General features: G+C 37.1%; 1 protein-coding gene across 1 annotated transcript in view; it reads right to left on the bottom strand.

The window, feature by feature from the left end:
- Positions 1-19,563, bottom strand: part of SLC4A10 (solute carrier family 4, sodium bicarbonate transporter, member 10) — a gene marked incomplete at its 5' end in the record, with an annotated part of 54,950 nt that extends 35,387 nt beyond the window's left edge. The window contains 7 exons of the mRNA XM_009866404.1: positions 104-278; positions 1,629-1,729; positions 2,326-2,472; positions 2,998-3,085; positions 3,972-4,129; positions 8,369-8,457; positions 19,375-19,563. Coding sequence (XP_009864706.1) covers positions 104-278; positions 1,629-1,729; positions 2,326-2,472; positions 2,998-3,085; positions 3,972-4,129; positions 8,369-8,457; positions 19,375-19,563 — 947 coding nt within the window. The remainder of the gene's footprint in view (positions 1-103; positions 279-1,628; positions 1,730-2,325; positions 2,473-2,997; positions 3,086-3,971; positions 4,130-8,368; positions 8,458-19,374) is intronic.
- Between the last annotated feature and the right edge of the window lie 433 nt (positions 19,564-19,996).

Raw genomic sequence — 19,996 nt, 5'->3', positions numbered from 1 at the left:
CTGGAGCACCAATACTTAAAGGTAATTCACGCAACACTAAGAAAATACTAACCACAAACCTAGGAATGTAAGTTCATTTTAAAAGTTCAGACTTAACACATACTATACGACCTTCAGTTGCTTCTCCCAGCAGACCACCAAACGTGATGACAGGAGACATGCAAGCACAGTAGAGAAACAAAAATGATGCCAGACACTGCAGACTGAGAGCATCCCTGAAGTCACTCCAGAAGAAGGGAGCTTTTCTTTTTATATCTAAAATCAATCCTCCAAAAAATCTGAAAAAAAAAAATAGATCAAATTAATGAAGAAGGCATACACAGCTTTCTTCCACAGCAATGCATTATATATACTGCAGAGAAGGTACTGGTCCATGACCAAATTTTACATACTCTTATAACTCATCTTTCACAGAAAAAAGTTTCTGGGAACTGTGTCTTGATAACTTTAATCAGGAAATTGTGGTTTTAAAACAAACTAATTTGTGTGTTTCTTCTATAAAATCTTCACCTAATCATCCAGACCCGAAACTTCTGAACAGTTGTCAGCTCCCACACATAAAAGTCTATTATTTATTCTGTGAAATAATTATTTGCACGTTTAATCAGAGTGTCTATTTGCCCACACGTCTACATATAGAGCTTCAAATCTATATTTGACAACCCATTCCTAAATACACTTGATGACAGAACTGAATGTAGGCCACAATTTTCCAAGGATAAGAAGTGTCATCTTTTGTCATTTACGCTATGCTAAATATAATCAAACATTTAGGAACAGACACTCCCTTACAATATACCGTACAGTTAAATATCCCCACAATGCTCTTTTTCTCACAGGCACCCGGTGTACAAGATGTTGCTGGGGTAAAGAGAAAGATGTAGTACCACCGTCTCCTAAATGTTAAAATAATCATTCAAGCCACAAATTACCAGGTTTGTTGGTGAGAGAAGAGCTTACTGCTAAACTGGTCATCATCTGCCCCACTGTGCACACCAACACTGAGCCGAATAGCCTCACACGGGTAGGAATGACATTTATTATCATATCAAGAGGCAGCAAAGTAAAGTAAAAGTCTATCACACAACTATACCGCACTAAGGCAACCACACAGCCGAAGCCCTTACACTACACCATATCAGGCAAGATATTCCTTGGGGCAAATTCTTCCTTCCGACGTGTGTATATTGCAGCCACCATGGTAATCACAGTCTCATGTACTAGGTCATGCCATGGCTTACCGAGGTAAAGAAGAACCCAGAAACTTCAACTACAAAACAGTTGTAAGCGTTCAAAATATATGGCACAAGACTACTCCCAACTATTTCTTTGTGCGGTACAAAAATAAGAAATGTTAATCAAGTTTCACAAAGGTCTGACCTTTACAAGGAAGAAAGGAGCTTGCAATAAATACTATGTAAAAATTCAAATCCCTCTTGCCCTCTAACCCTCTCTAAAAATTAGCATGTATTGTCCGTTTCAACTATGTGGTACGCAAATCAGGAAAAATGCCTGAAAAAAAAAAATCATACGCCAAGCCAGTCATTTCAGAGAAAACCAGACCATTATGATTCCCTTGGAAGTGCGTAACTTAGAACACTTAAGATTTTGTATATGTTTTCACTAACTTTCCAGTGCGTTGCAGTTCTGGTCCAGAGTGTCCTCCAGGATGTTCTGCGTCCCCATGGGCTGCAGTTCCATTTGGCACTCCTGGGATCTTACGCTTCTCCTACCAGAAGAAAAAGACACTTCTTACAGTCTCACCAAAACATAATTTCAGCAGAGGGAACAGACTTTGAGAGTTAAAAGACTAAACATGTAGATTTTATAATAAGATTCACCAACATACCCTCTTCATAGGCTGTAGAGGAGTTCTAGAACAGGAAATAGTAGAAGGAATTGTGGTCTAAGATATTTTAAAAATTGATCACAGAAAAATCTTGTATCAGAAAACTTTTAAGAGTAGCAAGCCAGGCTGCTTTGATCAATTCTTGCAATAAGCTTAGAACAAAAGCAAAACATGACTGTTAGGAACAATCAGAAGATGCTTATAACCAATTAGCCTTGAATTTAAAATCTTCAGATGCAACTCTCTGTCTTTATTCAGGAGAGAACTAGACTGAACTACATGAAACGTCATCACTATACTGTATGCTTGCAAGACAAGTCGGTGTTCTTTTAAAACAAATTAATAAAAATAAAAGAAAGCACAAACAAAATGTCTGTATAGTGATTCTGCAAAAAGCTATATTTATGAGACTTAATTCTACCTAGCAAAAATTCATCACACCGTTTAAAAGTGCCTGAATTTTACAGTGTACAAACCTGAGAAGGAACATTTTTAGGAGGTTCTATTCGAATTGTTGGGTCCCACTCCCCAGGCGGGAGAACAGTAACCTGATCAAGAAACTCATCAATTCCTGACACCAAGTCATTGCGGTCTTTTGCTTTGTAAGCAACATCATGGAACACCTGTGAAAAACGGAGAAGAGAGATGAGGAAAGAAATACTCCTGTAACATTTTTCACAATGGCCCCTTTTCTCTGAAGCATACTGTACATCAAGCAGTTCCCACCAAACAAACAGTCTCAGCTTCAGCTGACCAGTTTCTGGTCCATAGTTTTCATAAAAGCTTCAGCTGCTACAGAAAAACATCCTTACAGGTGGCTACGCGTTCTAGAGATTTTTAATTATTTTCTTCTCTCTAGATTTTTTTCTAGAGTTTGGAACACAATTAATTCCACTGGAAAGCAACTGTGTAAAATAGAACTTTCTCAGTGAAGATCACCCTGCACGTGAATACTGTTTCTCATTTTGCTATCTCCCTGTGGCAGCATGATCTGGGATGTTACGAGATCATGAAATGAACTAGAATGTTATCTGTGCGTCACTGGACTGATTAGTCACATTTCATCTGGACGATTCTACATTGGAGATTCCCATTACACCTCTTTGGTTAGCACAAAACTACTAAAATCAAGCCACGAATAAAAATACCTCATCTGTCATTAGTGTTGCGATTGATCTTCCAATCTCATGGTATTGTTGCCCTTTACCCAGTGGTCCAAGAAGAATAAACAAAAATCTGCAAATAAAAGATAAAAAAAATGTAAAGGATAGATGGTAGAAAGTTACTCTACATACTACAGAAATACTTATTTAAAAATTGGACTAGAAGAACCTCTAAGACAAATATTATATATAATCTCCTCAAGATCCTCACACATGCATTTAAACATAAAGCTCTGGGTAGAAAAAAATGTGAAAATAACTTCCAAAAATATATCATAAGCTTCACAGTCAGACTTAAGAGACTAGCAAAACCTCCTTACATAACAAACCTTATCTTACATAATAAATACATGCAATTATAATCTAAAACCAGAACAGATTAACATTAATATATTTAATTCTGTTAATTCAACTGAATCCATTATTTTATGGCAGTAGTATTATTATAATATTGGGGAAGTTGAAATAACCTAAATAAAAGTAACTGTTAAATCAATCTTATTCCCATTAAGAATCTAGACAGTCTCTACTCTAGGCTTAGGGCTAGTAACTTTCTATTCACCACAGAGGATAGGTTTAAACAAAATAATTTCTCTGTTTTGCTAAAATGCAAAAGACTGTTTTTTACCAATAGTATTAGATTTTTTAGTGAACATTTTTGCAGAAGTTCTTAACTATGCTAATTTTTAATTATTTAAGTCTCTTTTTGGCCACAAATTAAGAAATCTGTTTCTTTTTTTTTTTTTCTTTCTGGTGTGTTTTTTTTGTCATAAGTTGGGGGAGGTCACAAGGAAACATTTCGGAAGTTTTTTTCAAAGCCAGTTCAGTTCCCCAACGCTCTTTATACAAATCTGCTGGTTTCAGCTGGGATAAAATTAGTTTTCTTCCTGATAAAGTTGGTCACATCACCTGTCTCCATGAAGTACAAGGAAAACATGAAGTGAAAAGTTCAACTGTACCTTGTTGGAATGGGAACTTCAGCTAGTCCCGTAAGCAGCACTGCAGGAGATAACCTCACAAAAGCAACAACCGCACGGTCCAGGAACTCCAGTTCACCAACTAAGATGTTTGATGCTTCAGCTCCAGGTGGTATTTTTTTCATGAAGTGCAGGTCAACCTGGGAAACGTATATTAAATAACAGTCAAAAGCTTCACAGGAATCTTTCTCCCCTTGACTTTTTGACAGGGACTTTCTGATCTGCACAATAGTTACATTAATTATAGAGTTTCCATTAGTCTTGTCTGTTGAATAATCTTTTTTTTTTTAAATAAAAATGTTTCTCAAAACGAAAGAGATTGTCTTTCATTATTTGACTAATTTTTCTCTGAAACAGTTAAAATACTGCATAACTGATTATAAAGACCACAATTCTAATTCAAAAATCTTGTAAGAATATAATATTAGTTTTCTAGTAATATTTTTTATCAAATAATCCTAACAGTATCAATAATTCGTAACGGAATTAATAAATCATAACAGTTCAAGATATTAAGACATCTTATTTTTCCATAATTAACAACTCTGGAAACCATGAATTCAGAGTTCATAGTTGCTGTATTATAATCTCATTGAGAAGAAGAGGTTCCACTAGATGTAATTTTCCTTCTACTACTCTAAGAAAGATGTATTTTTGTTTTCAGATTTAATGGAGGACAGTTGCCCTTCTGCTGAAAGTAACAGAAAATAAGCTACGACCATGATTGCCTCAAGAGCAAATGGAAAGAACAGAGCAGAATGAAAACTGTAGTGTTTTAAGACAGTGATATTGACTTTTGCAGAGACGGTAGGAAAAGACAGAGACATTGCTATATAAGCTCAAGGTATTTGTCTAGGAATATGTTCATTTATTTATTTCCTCAGCATCAGTCTAGAGTTTGTAACAAAGATCAACATGAAGTAATAGAGTATATAATGTATGTTTGATTTCATTATACACCAGTATTGTCTACATTTCAAAATGCATTAATTTTGTCATTTGCTTTCCTTTTATTAATCTAAACACAACAACAGCAACCAAATCCAATATAAACTGTTAAAGTGGACCATTTTAATGTCTATCTTACAGCCATCTGTCAGTACTAGTTTGCATAGTTTTCGGTAATATTTAGAAAATTGTTTTCTTGCAAATGGCTCTGGCACCAAATCAGAATTCAGATATAACACAGTTGCCTGTGTAATGAAATCTGATTTCACTGGGATCACAAAGAGATGCCTCATGCTAGCCTAAACTAGCCTAGTACGACAACCAAACACCTCACAGAGTTAAACAAGCATGAAATCAACCTGGAACGTTGGAGATCAGGTATTTTTTCAAGGTGAAGTGTCAGTGAGGTAAATTCTGCTCCCCCCTCAAATCACAAAATGACTCCTCAAATACAAAGCCCAAACAGGTTCACTTTGCACCTAATTACGGTGTTGTAGGTCAGTCAGAGTTAAGGGAAAGCAAGCAGTCTCTCAGTCGCAGAGCAATGTGCACTCTGTACTGATCTGACCTCGCGAACACATTTACTATTTAATACCTAACGTCTCATTACAACATTCGTCACCTCAGGTCCCACTAACATACAGATCCCACGATCAAGACTCCAATCTGAAATAAACATTCGGTCTCCTGTCTACCAGAAAGTATTTCCCGATATGTTTCCTGCACTGTTTATCAACTTGAGATCCTCTGAATGCTTCACCAAACCTATCCATTACACATCTCTTATCTCCAGAGGCCTTTAGCTGGAGAGACCTCAGGTGCATCTTAATCTGCACCCTAATCTGAGCTACAGTTATGACCTGGAAATAAATAGTCCCAGTAAATTCTGATTAAACATAAAACTAAATAACTAATGTGGAGGACATGCCCCTCCAGGGCAACCCAGGAACTGAAAAGAGTTGAGGGCGGCCTCCTCCAGAACTAAACATAACTAAACATGAAGACAAAAAAGCTTCTTAGGAAAGCTGTGACACATTAATCAGATTTATTTATAAGCGTGGCCAACTAGTATTCAAAACCAAGTCAATTATTTCGCATGGTATTTAAAAGACCAGACTCAGTCTGTACGGAACCTGGGTTTAATTCAGAAATACTGTTGCCACGTGGAGCACAGGAAAGTTGCCATGAGAAGGGAGGGGGGTGCAGTTTTTCTACGCATTTTTATTTCAGGACAGCTAGGGTTCCCTTCAGCCTCTGCCCTAAGAAGCAGAGGTCAGGCAAATGCAGTGGTTAAGCTGCACCTCCCCTGCTCAGATAGAGGGCAAAGCGGGGTCATGACACATCTCTGTGCAACCCTTGGAAAACAAAGTCCTCATGGTATCCCCAGAGGCAGAGGAGTGACACATGCACAAGTACACACATCAGAAACTACATCTCCCTCTCTGTGCTCCGCAAGTAACATTCAAGACAGCTTTTAGTGCCAGGTCTCACATTACTCATAAACAGACACCAATACAATCAGTCTCAGTGCTGTATTCAGATTAAGCCAGCTTTTTGAACCATCTCCAAAATTCGGAGTTTGAGAAGTAGCCCAAGGGAGACAGATTAGCAAGGAGAGAATATGTGAAGTAGTCAAAGGTGCTTTTTTTGTGGAAGATAAATGAAATTAATATGTGGAACAAAATTAGAGCAAGAAATCACAATACTCAAGAGAAAATCAGCGAACTGCTCCACTTTCAATCTGTGCATACAATTCCAATTATAACTGTTGGGACTTATTGCAATAGCACATTTCAAGGAGAAATTGTACTTTACTCATGCATCTTCAAAATCTGTTTCAAGGCAGTCAAAAAAGGTATTTAGATAACAATTCTTTACTGTTATTTTATCTCTGCAAACAAAAGTTGCTCCCTTCACATTCCTGATCTACTTGTTGGTATCTATCAGTGCTGATGTGAGCCAAAAGATGACACGTTGAGCTCTTCTCAAGCCAGTTTAAATCAGAAGAGCTTTTTTGATCAGCAAAGCTGCAGTACTACAGAAACAGTGAGCGAAGGATCAAATAATGCAGCCTCCATTCTTGTTCACTACAAACAACATGCACTTGATACCGGACTGGGGTTATGATCCTGCAACACTCAAAAGCAACTGGGGAAACACGCAAGAAAAAGCACGAATGAAAGTTATGTCATTCCCTTTGGATTGTTATAACCTTTACCTCTGCACAGTTTGTGAATAGACAGCTGTATTTATATTTGACAGCCTTTACAAGATTTTACTTCTTGATATTAGAACAATCACTAAAACAATTAATTTTAGTTAACACTTCTAATATAAATATCAGGAAACCAAAATCATTCATTATCATCTTAGTTTTAAATATTTTTTAAGTATTAGCATTACACCTTTAACAACTTGTCAGAGTTTACAGATCTTGCTACCTCTGTAGAAAGTCGGTCCATAATACATCCCCAGCCAGCCTCCTTTCTTCTCACTGGCTTTGACAGAAAGCTCTGTCTCCCGTCTTTATTTCAGCCATACACCATCCCTAGTCTGGCATGTTCAGTCAAGAATTCAAATGGTGCAAATAGCTACTGCTGCTAGGAAATAAGTCTGGCACCAGATGGAGCAATCACATAACTCTACTTTTAGCTCAGATGCACTAACATTAAGATTCAACAGCAAAGTGCTCTCTCCTTCAGAATTTTGGTTTAAATCACCTTTCTTTACTCACTCAACCTTTGATGTATTAATGTGTCAGCTGAAGTCATCTATCCCTGTCAAGTCTGTCACCTGTATCTAGTCTGACAGTTGGGTTTAGGTACTTACAGGCTTCTTAAAACAAATTAGAATTCTCCTTTACATTAAAGCTGAGAAGCTGTTTGCTTTTCTTTGCTATCTAACATTGAACCATCATTGCTATCTCCACTACTGAACAGTTAACATCTTTTGTGAAGCGTACCGAAATATCTTGGCTTGCCAGAAGAATTAAGTTATAGGTTTACAGAAACACATTCTGTGTGAGACATCTGGAATCCACGAGTTCAGGTTATAAAAAGCGTAGCTTGCATTCATGCATTACTTTTACAAAAAGTAAAAATCCGAGAGGTAAACCTGAATTATAAGAATTCTGAATTACTTTCTCACTCAGGCAATTTTCTGTTAATTTGTAAAAATTCCGCTGACAAATAAACACTGTTATGCAATAAATTTATCTGTGTTCCCAACCCGTGATTTCCTCTTACTAGTAATTTATCAAGAAAATGAAAATTTCTGTTTCGTTCTACATGAACTGTGTTGCAGTGCACACAAAACTTCAGTGCTGAAGTAAAATTGCACTTCACAGCTTTACTTGACTGACACGGACATATTCTATTTAATTTAATAGATCTATTTGGCTGTTGGTCTCTCTAACACCAGTGAACACTTACCTTACTGAAGTCAACAGTGCTGTTTTCTCTGCTCACATCATTTTTGTTTTCAATACAGGCTGGAGCAGACTGTGGGGAAACAACCTGACCTGCTAAAAAAAGTACCGTTATTACAGAATACTAACAATTACTTCTATAAGTAAAGCAATATCTAATGAAATAGTTATTAAAGAACTACACACATTTCATATCATATGTATGTAAAGCATCTAAGCATCACATTTTAATTAAATATTTATTTAGAATAACACATTCTCAAAAGACAGAACATTTATCACGTGTAGTTAAGAATGGGAGAATGTAATTTAGAAAATGTAAAAGATACTCTTGAATATTGGAAGACAAACTTTCTTTGCCAATTAAAGCTTACGATTTTTAAGATTTACATTTGAGGAAAATCCTATATTCAGATAGTCTTTGTCAGTATTTGAGGAGCTGTCAATTTTGGGCAACACCTGTCTACAATACTCCTCACGGAAGAAAAAAAAAAATTACTAATTTTCACTAATTTCATCATGGGTCTAAGGACATCCTGATTATAACAATCACCACAAAGTCCAGCATAAAAATGGGCTGCTATAAAAATAGTTGCATTAGAAATTAGCATGAATTTAAAACTCAGTATCGAACAATGTGATTATTGACATGTTTAAAACAAATGCTTCAGCAAACACATTTTGAGTAAATTCCAGGGAGGATTTAGTGTAGTATTTTATAGAAGTTTTAAAAATATCTCAAGACGAGAAGTGTTTAAACACACCTCAGTCTCGTGTAAGCAAACAGTAAGCCTTGCGACCAACAAAATTTTGCCAACAAAAGCTCAAAAGGAAAAACAGGATTAAGCAGCAAGTATATGTCACATAAAGCATTTTTTTCCTTAACACCAACATGGCCCCTGTGCAGAGCCAGAGGCCAGGCTGCCCAGACTGGTGGCGTGGGGCTGGCGGTGGGGCAGCACACAGAACCCACCGGGGGACGGGCCATGCCCTGCTTGCCGTCACTCTTCCTCCCTCCCTGGCACGGCAGGAGCCAGGCACAGCTTTGAATACCACAATAAAGTACAGTAAAAAGTACCAAATATATGAGCCAACTATCGCTTACTGCCCTAACACATACCCAGGAATAACTACAGAGTCCAACTGGCCCAGAGTCAGCATCTCGTGCCCAGCATATATTTGTTTCCATAGCAAATAAAGTCTCTCATATGACTGAGAAATGATGATGTGAAAACATTGGTTCTGGTGAAAATCAACCTAAACTTGCACAGTAACAAAGACCATATGTTCACGATGCTTGAAGATGAAGAGACAGAAAGTCCTAAGCCAGGCACATTGTGTGGGCAATTCCAAAAGCCACGTCGTGGCCCCTCACCCCGCTGGTACCCGCACTCAGAGGCCAAGCACGGGCTCAGCGCAGCCACGAAACAAGAGGGCGACTTGCGGGAGTGTCTCTACTGCTGCCAAAATACTGAAGCACCCAGTTTCTGTCACAGCTGAGCACTACAGTATCCCTCTCTCAGTCTGGTCATGAATTCCCAGTTGAAACATTTGCTGAAGGAAAAGCTTGGTTTTCATGAAAATCAACATCTCATTTTCCACTAGGCAAATCTCCCATGACACAAAACAGATTTTAGACTCTTGTGCTGCATCCTGGTAGCACAGTCAGAGAGATTTCACTCTGATTAAAAAGTACAGGAACAGAATGTTTTAAAATGTAGTGCTAGGAATCTTATTATTAAATGTATCGATCTTAAAAATGTAAATATTTCCATTTTCTCTCTGATTCAGGACCAAGACAGATCAAAACAAGAATAAAAATCAGGGCTTTTGTTCAGCACTACCATGAAATAAACAGAGAACTGCAAAGAACCAGACATGACAAGCATGTTAGCCTAATCAAGTAGATAAAAATAAACCAGGATTAGAATTTACATATGACAAGAATAAAGGACTGAGTTTAGAAAGCAACATGTAATTTAAAGGAATTCACATATAGTCTATTAATTCCTAAACATATGAAAGGCCACTTTTGCAAACTGGAAGCCAGAAATTATTAAATGCGCAAGTTGCTTGTAGAGAGTCATTCAATTTGTCTGTTTTAATTAGAACTTAAAGAAAAAACACCAAGTCCCATCACTGTTACGCTATCACCTTTACATCATATATCCCCATACACTACTTCACATTAATCTTTTTCTGTATTGTTTATTTATCAGTCTGAGAAATACTTTTACAGGAATCCTCCTGTAGTATTGTAACTATTAAAAATAACATTTGATTCCTGTACTATTTTGGAGATTTTAATAACATAACAGAAAAACCTCTCACTAGTTCTAAGAGAGAAGCTGTAAAATGCTCAGGGGAAATTTCTGCCCCAATTTACTCCCAGACAACTTGTATTCCAGTAATATTAGACCTTCTTAACTCCTGATTTTTTACTTTTAGACACTCCTCTATATTCTAGGACCTATATAAAGAGAAATACTTGTAATAGTTGCTCATACTAATATATATATATGTTATAAATATGTCACAGGAAAGCAACAGAAGTAGTAGTTCATTATCTTTCTGTTGCTAATTAGGGATTTACATTTATACTTCTTTTTTTTTTTCTGGACCCAAAAATTCAAGGAAATGAGAGCAAGGATATCAGCCAGGGAGATAAAAATATTGACCAACAAAGGAGTCAGAGTATGGACCACTTGTTATAAACACTGAAATTTTAACATCTTAATTGGAGGTGTCAAAAGCCTCTAAGCAATTAGCATAACAGTCCAAAGGCTAACTTTTAAACATTGTGTCCACTTTTCTTTTGGGAGAAAAATATGTAAAAATATACATAGTAGGAAATAAAAGTCACAACCAGTAAGTATGTGAAGTTTATAAGAATAACATATGTTCTTGTTCTGTGCCAACTGAAGACCTCAATCTTTGATATATCCATATGCTGGAGTAATCTGAAAGAACACAAGTTTTACCTTGAGGCAGTAAGAGATGTTTAAATAGCTCTGCAACTTAAGACAGCTTTCTGGATCTTGGAACAAGAAGTTTTGTTTTGTTGGGGTTTTTTTACTGTATTTAACAATCAGAGACACAAGGTAGAAAAGCCAGGTAACTCGACTTTTCACATGATAGCCACGGGACAAGTTTTTTAAAGAGCACTTTGAACACACTGCAGGAACGCGTGCTTCTTACGCACCAACCCAGTCAGTAAAATGCAAATCTGGAACTTGGTCTCTGTGTGGTCCTTCAGCAGAAAAGACAAAAAGTACTGGGTTTTGGAAGGACTTCTTCCTCCTACACATTTAGCATTGTAAGCACTGGTTTTCCAACGTCATTAAAAATATTCAGTTCACTAAAGCATGTTGCCAACTATATACGTGCTTTATTCTCAAGCTGCTTTCGATGTCAGCAACTCATTGTTTTCTCTGAATGAAGGACATGGTTACTGGCACCATCAGGGTCCTGTGAAGTCACAATGAGTTAAAAGAGCTACGTGAATGAAAGGAGGAGCCCTCACATCATACCTAGACTAAAACAAACAAACAGCATATTTCCTCTCCGATTTTCTGATTTCACCAAAACGTCAACAGTCACCACTGCATCAAACTGTCTCTGGAATACAGATATACTAAATTCTCCAAATTTTGCCTTTATAATATGGGAGCCTTCAAAGCACTGTGAGCAAAAGGAAAATAAAAAAGCAATCCTAATCTAACACCAATCACTAGAGAGGCTTTAAACAGCTGCTCTGAGAAAAACACTTGAGATGGTTTACTGCTTTTTTGAGTTAGCAAAACGGATTTAGGCTGGTAAGAATGGTGAGGGCACAACTCCCTGTAAGAGGGACTAAGCAGCAACAGCCTTGCCATTCATTCAGCCCCTCCATGGCCTGTCCTTGCCAGCTCCATTTCAGCTCTCTCAAGCAAAATATTTATTTATACATTTTATGGGGTAAATACAATATTCTATTTTTTAGGAGTGCAATGTCGTGGTTTGAGTCCTTATAAATCTAAAGTTTAAAAGCCTCAATTCATCTTACAGCACACCTATGTGAAGCATCCGAAAAGTTGCATTGTTTGAGAATTCACCGTAGAGCCTTTCATATTTTTTAAAGTATCAACAAATGCACTGTGTGCTATCACTGAAATATCCAGCCTACATACAAAGGTACTTAATATCTAACAGATAAAACCACAGTAAAATGTGTAAAATATGTATGTATTGGAAAAGTCGGTATCAGTACAGTTTTCAAAATTACATTTTTAATTGGTGTACCTAAAAAATTAGTGCTTTTTTTCAGATAATGCGAAATGGCCAGAATTTTGAATAAAGCAAGAATTCACACAAAACAATATTCTTATGCACCTTAAAGATCAAAGTCCATCAAATAAGGTCCGTATTTGTTACACTAACAGAGGTTTCCATTTGCAGATAGTGCTCAAAATTTGAGACAATTAGTCCTGCCAAATTAAAAATATATATATATACTTAATCCCAGTAAATTAATGTCACATGCAGCATACTTCTAGTCCCTAAAGTTTAAAGCTCAAGACATTTAACTACGTGTATTGTATTTATTAATCAAAATCCAGGCAAATGACAAAAAACAAGAGCAATGTATTCAGATACAAATCACAGTTAATGGAAACAAACTGGATGCAACTGACAAAGGAAACTGAATCAGAAAAGAAGCTGCTTATTTTTCTAGACCATATAGATTTCTTTCCATTCAGAAAAAAAAATCTGATTTGCAAGCCAGCTATAACAATCATCAGGCATTTCCCTGCAACTAGTCATCAATTTCCCAAATCTAAATGGACACACTGTCCAGCTCAAAAATCAAGGATTTTTGTAAAACCAATAAAAACCAAGGATTTTTGAAAACCAATAAGTATTCCTAAGTATGAGGTAAAATTCTAATATAATAGAGCAGTAATACCATCTTTGCAGGTTGATCTGTGTATGTACCTTGAGCCTCTTGATATGTAACGTTTTAAATCAGTGGAAAATCATGTCACTCCCATCGTACCTGTGTAACTGCAAGCAGACTTGGTGCTTGCTAATGATACATAACTTCAGAGGATAAGGAAGAAGTTGCTTTATCTGTTTTTCTAATGTCAGGCCTGAATCTCAAGCACAGTTCACGTGAAGTCATGCAGTTTCAACTCAAATGCTATGATTTGCAGTTTTACGAGTTGATGTATGAAAATGCACTTAAAAAGAAAAGGCACTTTTTTTTTTTCCCCAAAAAAATCAAAATAAGCTTCTCTTAAGTGTGCCACAGCTGCTGACAAAGGCCTGAGGTATGTTTTAATCGCTAGAGCAAGAAGTTGCATGCTGTCAGGAAACCAAGGTGAAGGCACGGGCATACATTTGAAATGATCCGAAGCCAAAGCAAGAGCAGGTATTTATACTACCTCTGAACCTTCAGGGGAGTTTACAGAACCCAAAGGATAGGAGATGAGGAAGATACAGAGATGAGATGAGCCTGTTAGAGACAGACACAACAAAGACAGAGCAAAATAAAGAAATACAAAAATGAATGATACAGTTTTATACATATAGATTACACATTTTATCATGGGTATAAGGAAACGTGGAGAAAGACTATCAGATGAAAATGTTGATAAATACAAGGTATATTTTAGTAATATAAAAACCTGTGAATAATACAAGTTCATGAAAATATATACATTTGAGAATAACGTAAACCAAAAAATAGAGCATTAGCTAATTTAAGATGGAATTAACTATCAGTGAGTTTGCCTTGTTTCCAAGGAAAGCTGGAGCAATCCAACTAATCTACATCCAACACTGCCAGAAAATTTGGGTATATCTACAGCATTCGTCGTGACTTATTTCCAAAATGAAGGAGCATGGCCATGTGCCTAGGAATGCCTCCCTGCCCTCTTCCTTTGGCCCCAAGTAATGTCTGTCTCTCTCCACATGGTAGTATTGACACGAAGGTTTCACATGTTGTAAGCTCTAAGTTATGGCACAACTGTTTGAACTGATGTTCAGGAGAGATTAAGGAACTGAGGGAAGTAACAAACACCATCGCATAACTGGTAATTTAGACTTACTGGGATGTTAGTGCATACTGTCCTAAATTAGGCATCCAAGCATAGTTTTAAACACCTCCACATGTGCTCATACTGCCATAAAACAATGAAGAAGTCCAAACCGGGCTAACTGAAATAACTGCAAAAAAGGCTTGAAGAAGAACATGTTAAAATTAACTGCTGTGGCAATTCATGCAGTTAACTCTGAAGATCTCCAATTGTTTTCTTCAACGTCTTTGATATATTGATAAACCTCTCCTTGGAATTCCTGAGTTTCTCAAAATCAGACATGATGTGTGGCGTAAATGCAATTTTTGAAGTAATGAAGTGTCTGCTCTGACATCAAAGGAAAAGACGCATTGCATTGGTATGGAACAGAGAACAGGCACAAGATCACGTTATCATGGATAAAGAACGCTTCAGCAAGGCACACGGAAATATAATTTACAAGTCACTTATCCTGCCATGCTCCTCTCACCTAGCTCCTTCCTCTTCGATTTTTATTGGTAAAGGGTCTCCTAGATTTCATTACATACATATAAAAACACACACACATGCATGCACACGTACTTTGACGTCTAGACTAAAAGTGAAATGGCCAGTCAAAAACCTCAAAATGTTCACATGATGGAAGCTTCTTTTCCTAACTACATTTTCATGAAATCAGCTAATTTTCCTGCCACACAGACTTAAATTCTGAATTGTGGGACCCTTTATAAAAAAGGACAGGCTTATGGAAATATTTTAGTATTTAATTAATAGAAATTCAATTTTATTGACAGTATTTAATTAATAGAAAGGTGACGTACATTTGCAATTGTCTTGGCTTTTCAGATTATGTCATAGGAATTTACAGACACAGCTCTCGGGTATCAGAGCGCAAAAACTATTGATTCCAATAATTTAAATTGCTTCACAAACCAAACTTTCTAAACATGATTTACTAATGACAAAGATTCATATTTTTACCTGCCTCTTACACGATGTATGCTAAAATTATTTGCCACCCTCTATTTTGGGTATTTGGTGTCAAATTAGACTTAAAAAAATATATCATTTTTCCTGCTCTTATGCCAAATTTGACTGTCGGTTTTTATTGGAACATCAAAAGCAGGCTTTTAATTCTCACAGTTTTGATGCTTAATGAAAAGTGAAAGTTAAACACAGCATGGCAGCATTAAAAATGCATGGTAAATCCATAGCACCCTGACATCTTAGCCCTGCAAAGGATGTGAAGAAAAGCCATTGTAAACAAAAGATAATACTACTAAATACAAAGCAAATTAATTAGATGTTCTGACCGAGTTTTAAACAAAGAAAAAATGGAGGGAAAACATATGTACAGCTATCTTCCAGCAAAGGTATCGCAGTGGTCTGCCAGCAGCAGAGTCATATATTAAGTTTCAGACAGTACTCCTGAATATCAGGAAAATGATACATTGATAAGCTACCATAGTCGGGAACTTGGGACAAAGAAGGGGGCTTGCATCCTCAGCTGTACCATGTTACTCAGATGGCAATGACTTATACCTCTGAACCATCTATTTTACAAACTACAGACTGCTAAGGATCGTCATCAGTTACACTGTCAGCACTAAATCCAAATTTAACCAAACCGAGAATTTCTTTTCTGTAGAAAGAGGTCCAAGTTCTCCCACCTCCTTTAACCAGGGACAAACAAGTGGCCCTTCTAAAGCTCCCAGTACTTGCTGTTTCTGAAAATTCTGATCTCGGATAAGGGTGACCTGAGCTGTAAGCTCACCAGGAGCAGCTGAGATGATCTGGTTTTCTCCCTGCAGTCTTCTAGGAATTAAAACTTCTCATCCAGAAAGTAAAAGCAATAACAACATATTTCACTATTTAAATGCATTTTTATATTAAAAACAGAGAACAATACTACTACTACTGTTGGCAACATATGGAATATTGTACACTCATACATTCTACACAAATGGGAGTAAGCAGACTAAAATGATGCCTTGATTGCATTTTAGCAGTTTGTCCTCAGGAAACAAAGATGTGTCTCACAGCACACTCTCAACAACAATATAAGGTGTTTATATCCCTTAATTTTGCTTTCTTTTTCACATATTTAGCTGATTTTTCTTTTGTTTTCACCTGATGCAAAGTCCTGTCTTAACAACTTGGGTTTGTACTATTATTAAAGCTTGTACAGATGCTCTACGGCAATTTAAAAAGACATAAATAGTTGCAGTGAATATAACACTGCACCTGAACTCTAGCATTTGGGTCACGAGGCAACAGCAGAAGAAAATCATCAGAAACCTCACTGCTACCTCTGGTCAAGCTTCTAAGGACAGCCAAGTTCCTGAAACCTTGAGCCTTTCAGTGTAGATTCCTGCATAATTTACACTCCACGTACTACAGCAGGTTACTGGGGTAAACAAGTAACGCCAGGTATGACGGAACAGGTAGCAGTCAGTGTGCCTGAAATCAGGCAGCTCTCTAGAATCATCTCTTTCCCCACTCCTTTAATCATGGATGTATTGGGGCAATAGTTGTGACTGAAGAGCATGAGCTGCTTACTTGCTGTTGTGTTGACAAGGGAAAAAAATTGTGTTTCCTTTTAAAACCAAAAACTTAGACTGAATTTTCCTCTTCTAAAGCTAATTTTAGTGCAATTCAGACACTAAAATAAGATTCACACGTTTTAATGTAACAGGGTAATGGATGGCAAGAGCAAAACTTAAAATAAACCAATCCCTCTTTGCTTTATCACAGAGCCATCATCTATTTTGAAGAGGTCAACCCAGGAGACTGCCAAATGTGCATTAGCACTTAAAGGATGCAATTAGAAGAGCAATGCTTCAAACTGATTAAAAGGCATCTGCGTCCACAAAGACTGGGTTTGGAACTCTTCACTGTTATTTAGATAAAAATCTGATTTACCTTCATTATAAATTCTCCTAAAATTATTTTGATTGTATTGTTTATGTTGCATTTAATTTAAATTAACATACTGAAAGTGACTAAGTGGGTCTTTTTAACCAGGGCTTAGAGTGCTCGGAGGTATCTCTTCCTAAGCACATGAACTTTATTCAGTAGTTTTTCATCTTGCAAAGCAAGCACAGACAAACTAAAACCCGTAAGAATGTGTCTCCCTACCTACAGAATCACTTAACCACTGAGTATATAAAACGAGTGTGTTTAATGTGGACTTAAGATGCTGTCCTGACCAGAATTTACTTGAAGGGGAATTAGATAATGATATGAAGGTTCTCAGAAGAAACTTAGGCAAAATTGAGATGTGTCTGGAGTGAATTACTCCATCAGTTTCACTAACAGACACAGAAAGTTGCTGAAATCGAGGTCATAGTACTTTTCATGGTTTGCCCTGAGGGGTCTTTTTAAGGAGACTCACTGCTTATTTGTTACATAAGATCTAGCACAAAAAGCTTATAGAATGCAAGCTGTCATCCTGCATCCTGTGGAAACTGAGGAATAGGAACATTATAGCACTGACTTTCTTAAGTGTCTCCTGAATGTTTGTTTAAAGTAATCAGCAAGAGTTGCACAAATCAAGATGGGAAAGTTGCCCTAACAAGAATCGACAATTATCCTACTTACTCTTACTCTTGTGCATCCATATGTATAATCACATGCATCTTAATAATATTATTTTTTCTTGCTCTCAAAATGAGAATTAATATGTTTCTATTTAATGTCCTCTTCAGATGAAATTATATGTTGCCTTTTAGGTCTGTAACTCTCCTCCAGGGAAGTGGCTAGATTTAGAAGCACCTATTAAAACTTTATATGGCAATGTCTGAAACAAAAGATCCTTCCTTGAAAAGAAAGTCAAGCTTTATATCAACAGCCCCCACCTTTCCAGATCAGCCACACTACTACTGCTTCCCCTGAACCCTGCGCCTCACAGCTCGCAGCTGCCTCCTGCACCCTGCACCTTCCCTGTGCTGCTGCTGTTTCCTCACTCACAGGGAACATCCCAGGGGATCTCAACAGGGCCCTGAACCAGAGAGACAGCAGAAGGGACTGAGATGTCACTAAAGCTAAGGAGATTTCTGGAGTCACAGTCACTACAGTCCAATGGTGTTCAGACAAAGATCTTGTGGGTATTACGACGATATTGGATACAGGGGCTCAGTATGTATACTTTTAGTGAAGCAAATGTAAATATTTATAAAATTTGGCTGTAAGTTTCACAGCACATGCCTGTGTTTACATAAATAAGGAAGGGGCAGTAAGAAATTATATTTCATTATGACTGACCTACAGCAACAGTACAGCTTATAAAGGCTTCTGTAAAAGCAAGAAAGAAAAAAGTTAAGCCAACACTCTGCAGATGTGCTTTTTAATTTTCATCAAAATGATTTTCCAAAAAAGTGATTTTCGGATAGAATAAGATATAGTTCTTGCAGCATCTTGAAAGTGATTTTCTCATTTTCCAACCCCTCAAACTCAAATACGAAATCTGAAGCCAAACACCAGCTAAGACATACACTGTCACACGCTTAGAAACCATTCCAACAATCCATTATATTTTAACCAAACGGGCCCTGGATGGTCAACAGAAGTAAAAGATAGTCATATAACATTTCTGGCACTAATGGAGCATGTCCACAGTTCAGAGCAACACTGTGCAAAGACGTTCAAGTTCAGTCTGAAGGATCTCCCAGGTGCCCAAAGCACCACAAGTGTCCTCCAGCTGTGCTTCAAACACCTCAGCAAGCTCCCCTGAATATCTCTGCACAGCCCTGAATTGCACGGGATACTTGAATTTCAGATTTAAACAGGTGTGGCACCGAATGTGTACAAGGAACCACTCTCACGTAAAAGGCACCACTTTTACACAATGGCTTTGCAGAGCAGAATCATGCTGTGGTCAATCTGCGGATACAAAGCACACGTGATACTGAACAGGTAGACGTTACTGAAAGCTCAAAACAAAGCAATGCATTACCATTTTTATCCATGGAATGAGGTTCAGATTGCTTCTTTCCAATGTCAGCAAAGGATCTCACAATTGGGATTCTGTTGCTCAGCTTCTTCTGGTTCTGATGGTGATGCTGTTTCAGTAACGCCTCATGTACTCTGTGACGAACGTCCTCACTGAGCTGCCCAGAACCCACCTGCTGATCCAGAATCATATCTGAAAATACATACATAAACATAATAAATAAGGGAAAAGAGGAAATATTTTTAAAATTGCAATAAAGAGAATTAACACCTTACATGACATGAAGGAAACATATCAGTTCCTTTAACACAACAGAATTAAATGCGAAGTTTTTATAGAAGTGCTTTACTTTGAGGAAAAAAAAATCCAAGAAAGATGTAAAAAAGTCAATCCCTCAAAAGATACGTAGTTCCCAAATTAAGGTCACTTGTGTAACTCTGAAGTCAGTCACAAAGCACTATCATACATAATGCATTTAAACCCAGCATTATGATATGTGGTTTTTTTCCCTAATAACTCCTACCTTATTTGCTACAAAGGACTAGCATGCTGTGAGGAAACGTTTTTATTCCCTTCATACTTACAACAGGAGATGACAGTATAGCTTTTTATTTCCTGTAACTAT

This window comes from Apaloderma vittatum, unplaced genomic scaffold (genome assembly GCF_000703405.1).
Source record: "Apaloderma vittatum isolate BGI_N311 unplaced genomic scaffold, ASM70340v1 scaffold13870, whole genome shotgun sequence".
In the NCBI taxonomy this organism is placed as follows: Eukaryota; Metazoa; Chordata; class Aves; order Trogoniformes; family Trogonidae; genus Apaloderma; species Apaloderma vittatum.
This window is presented reverse-complemented; position numbering and strand designations above follow the sequence as displayed.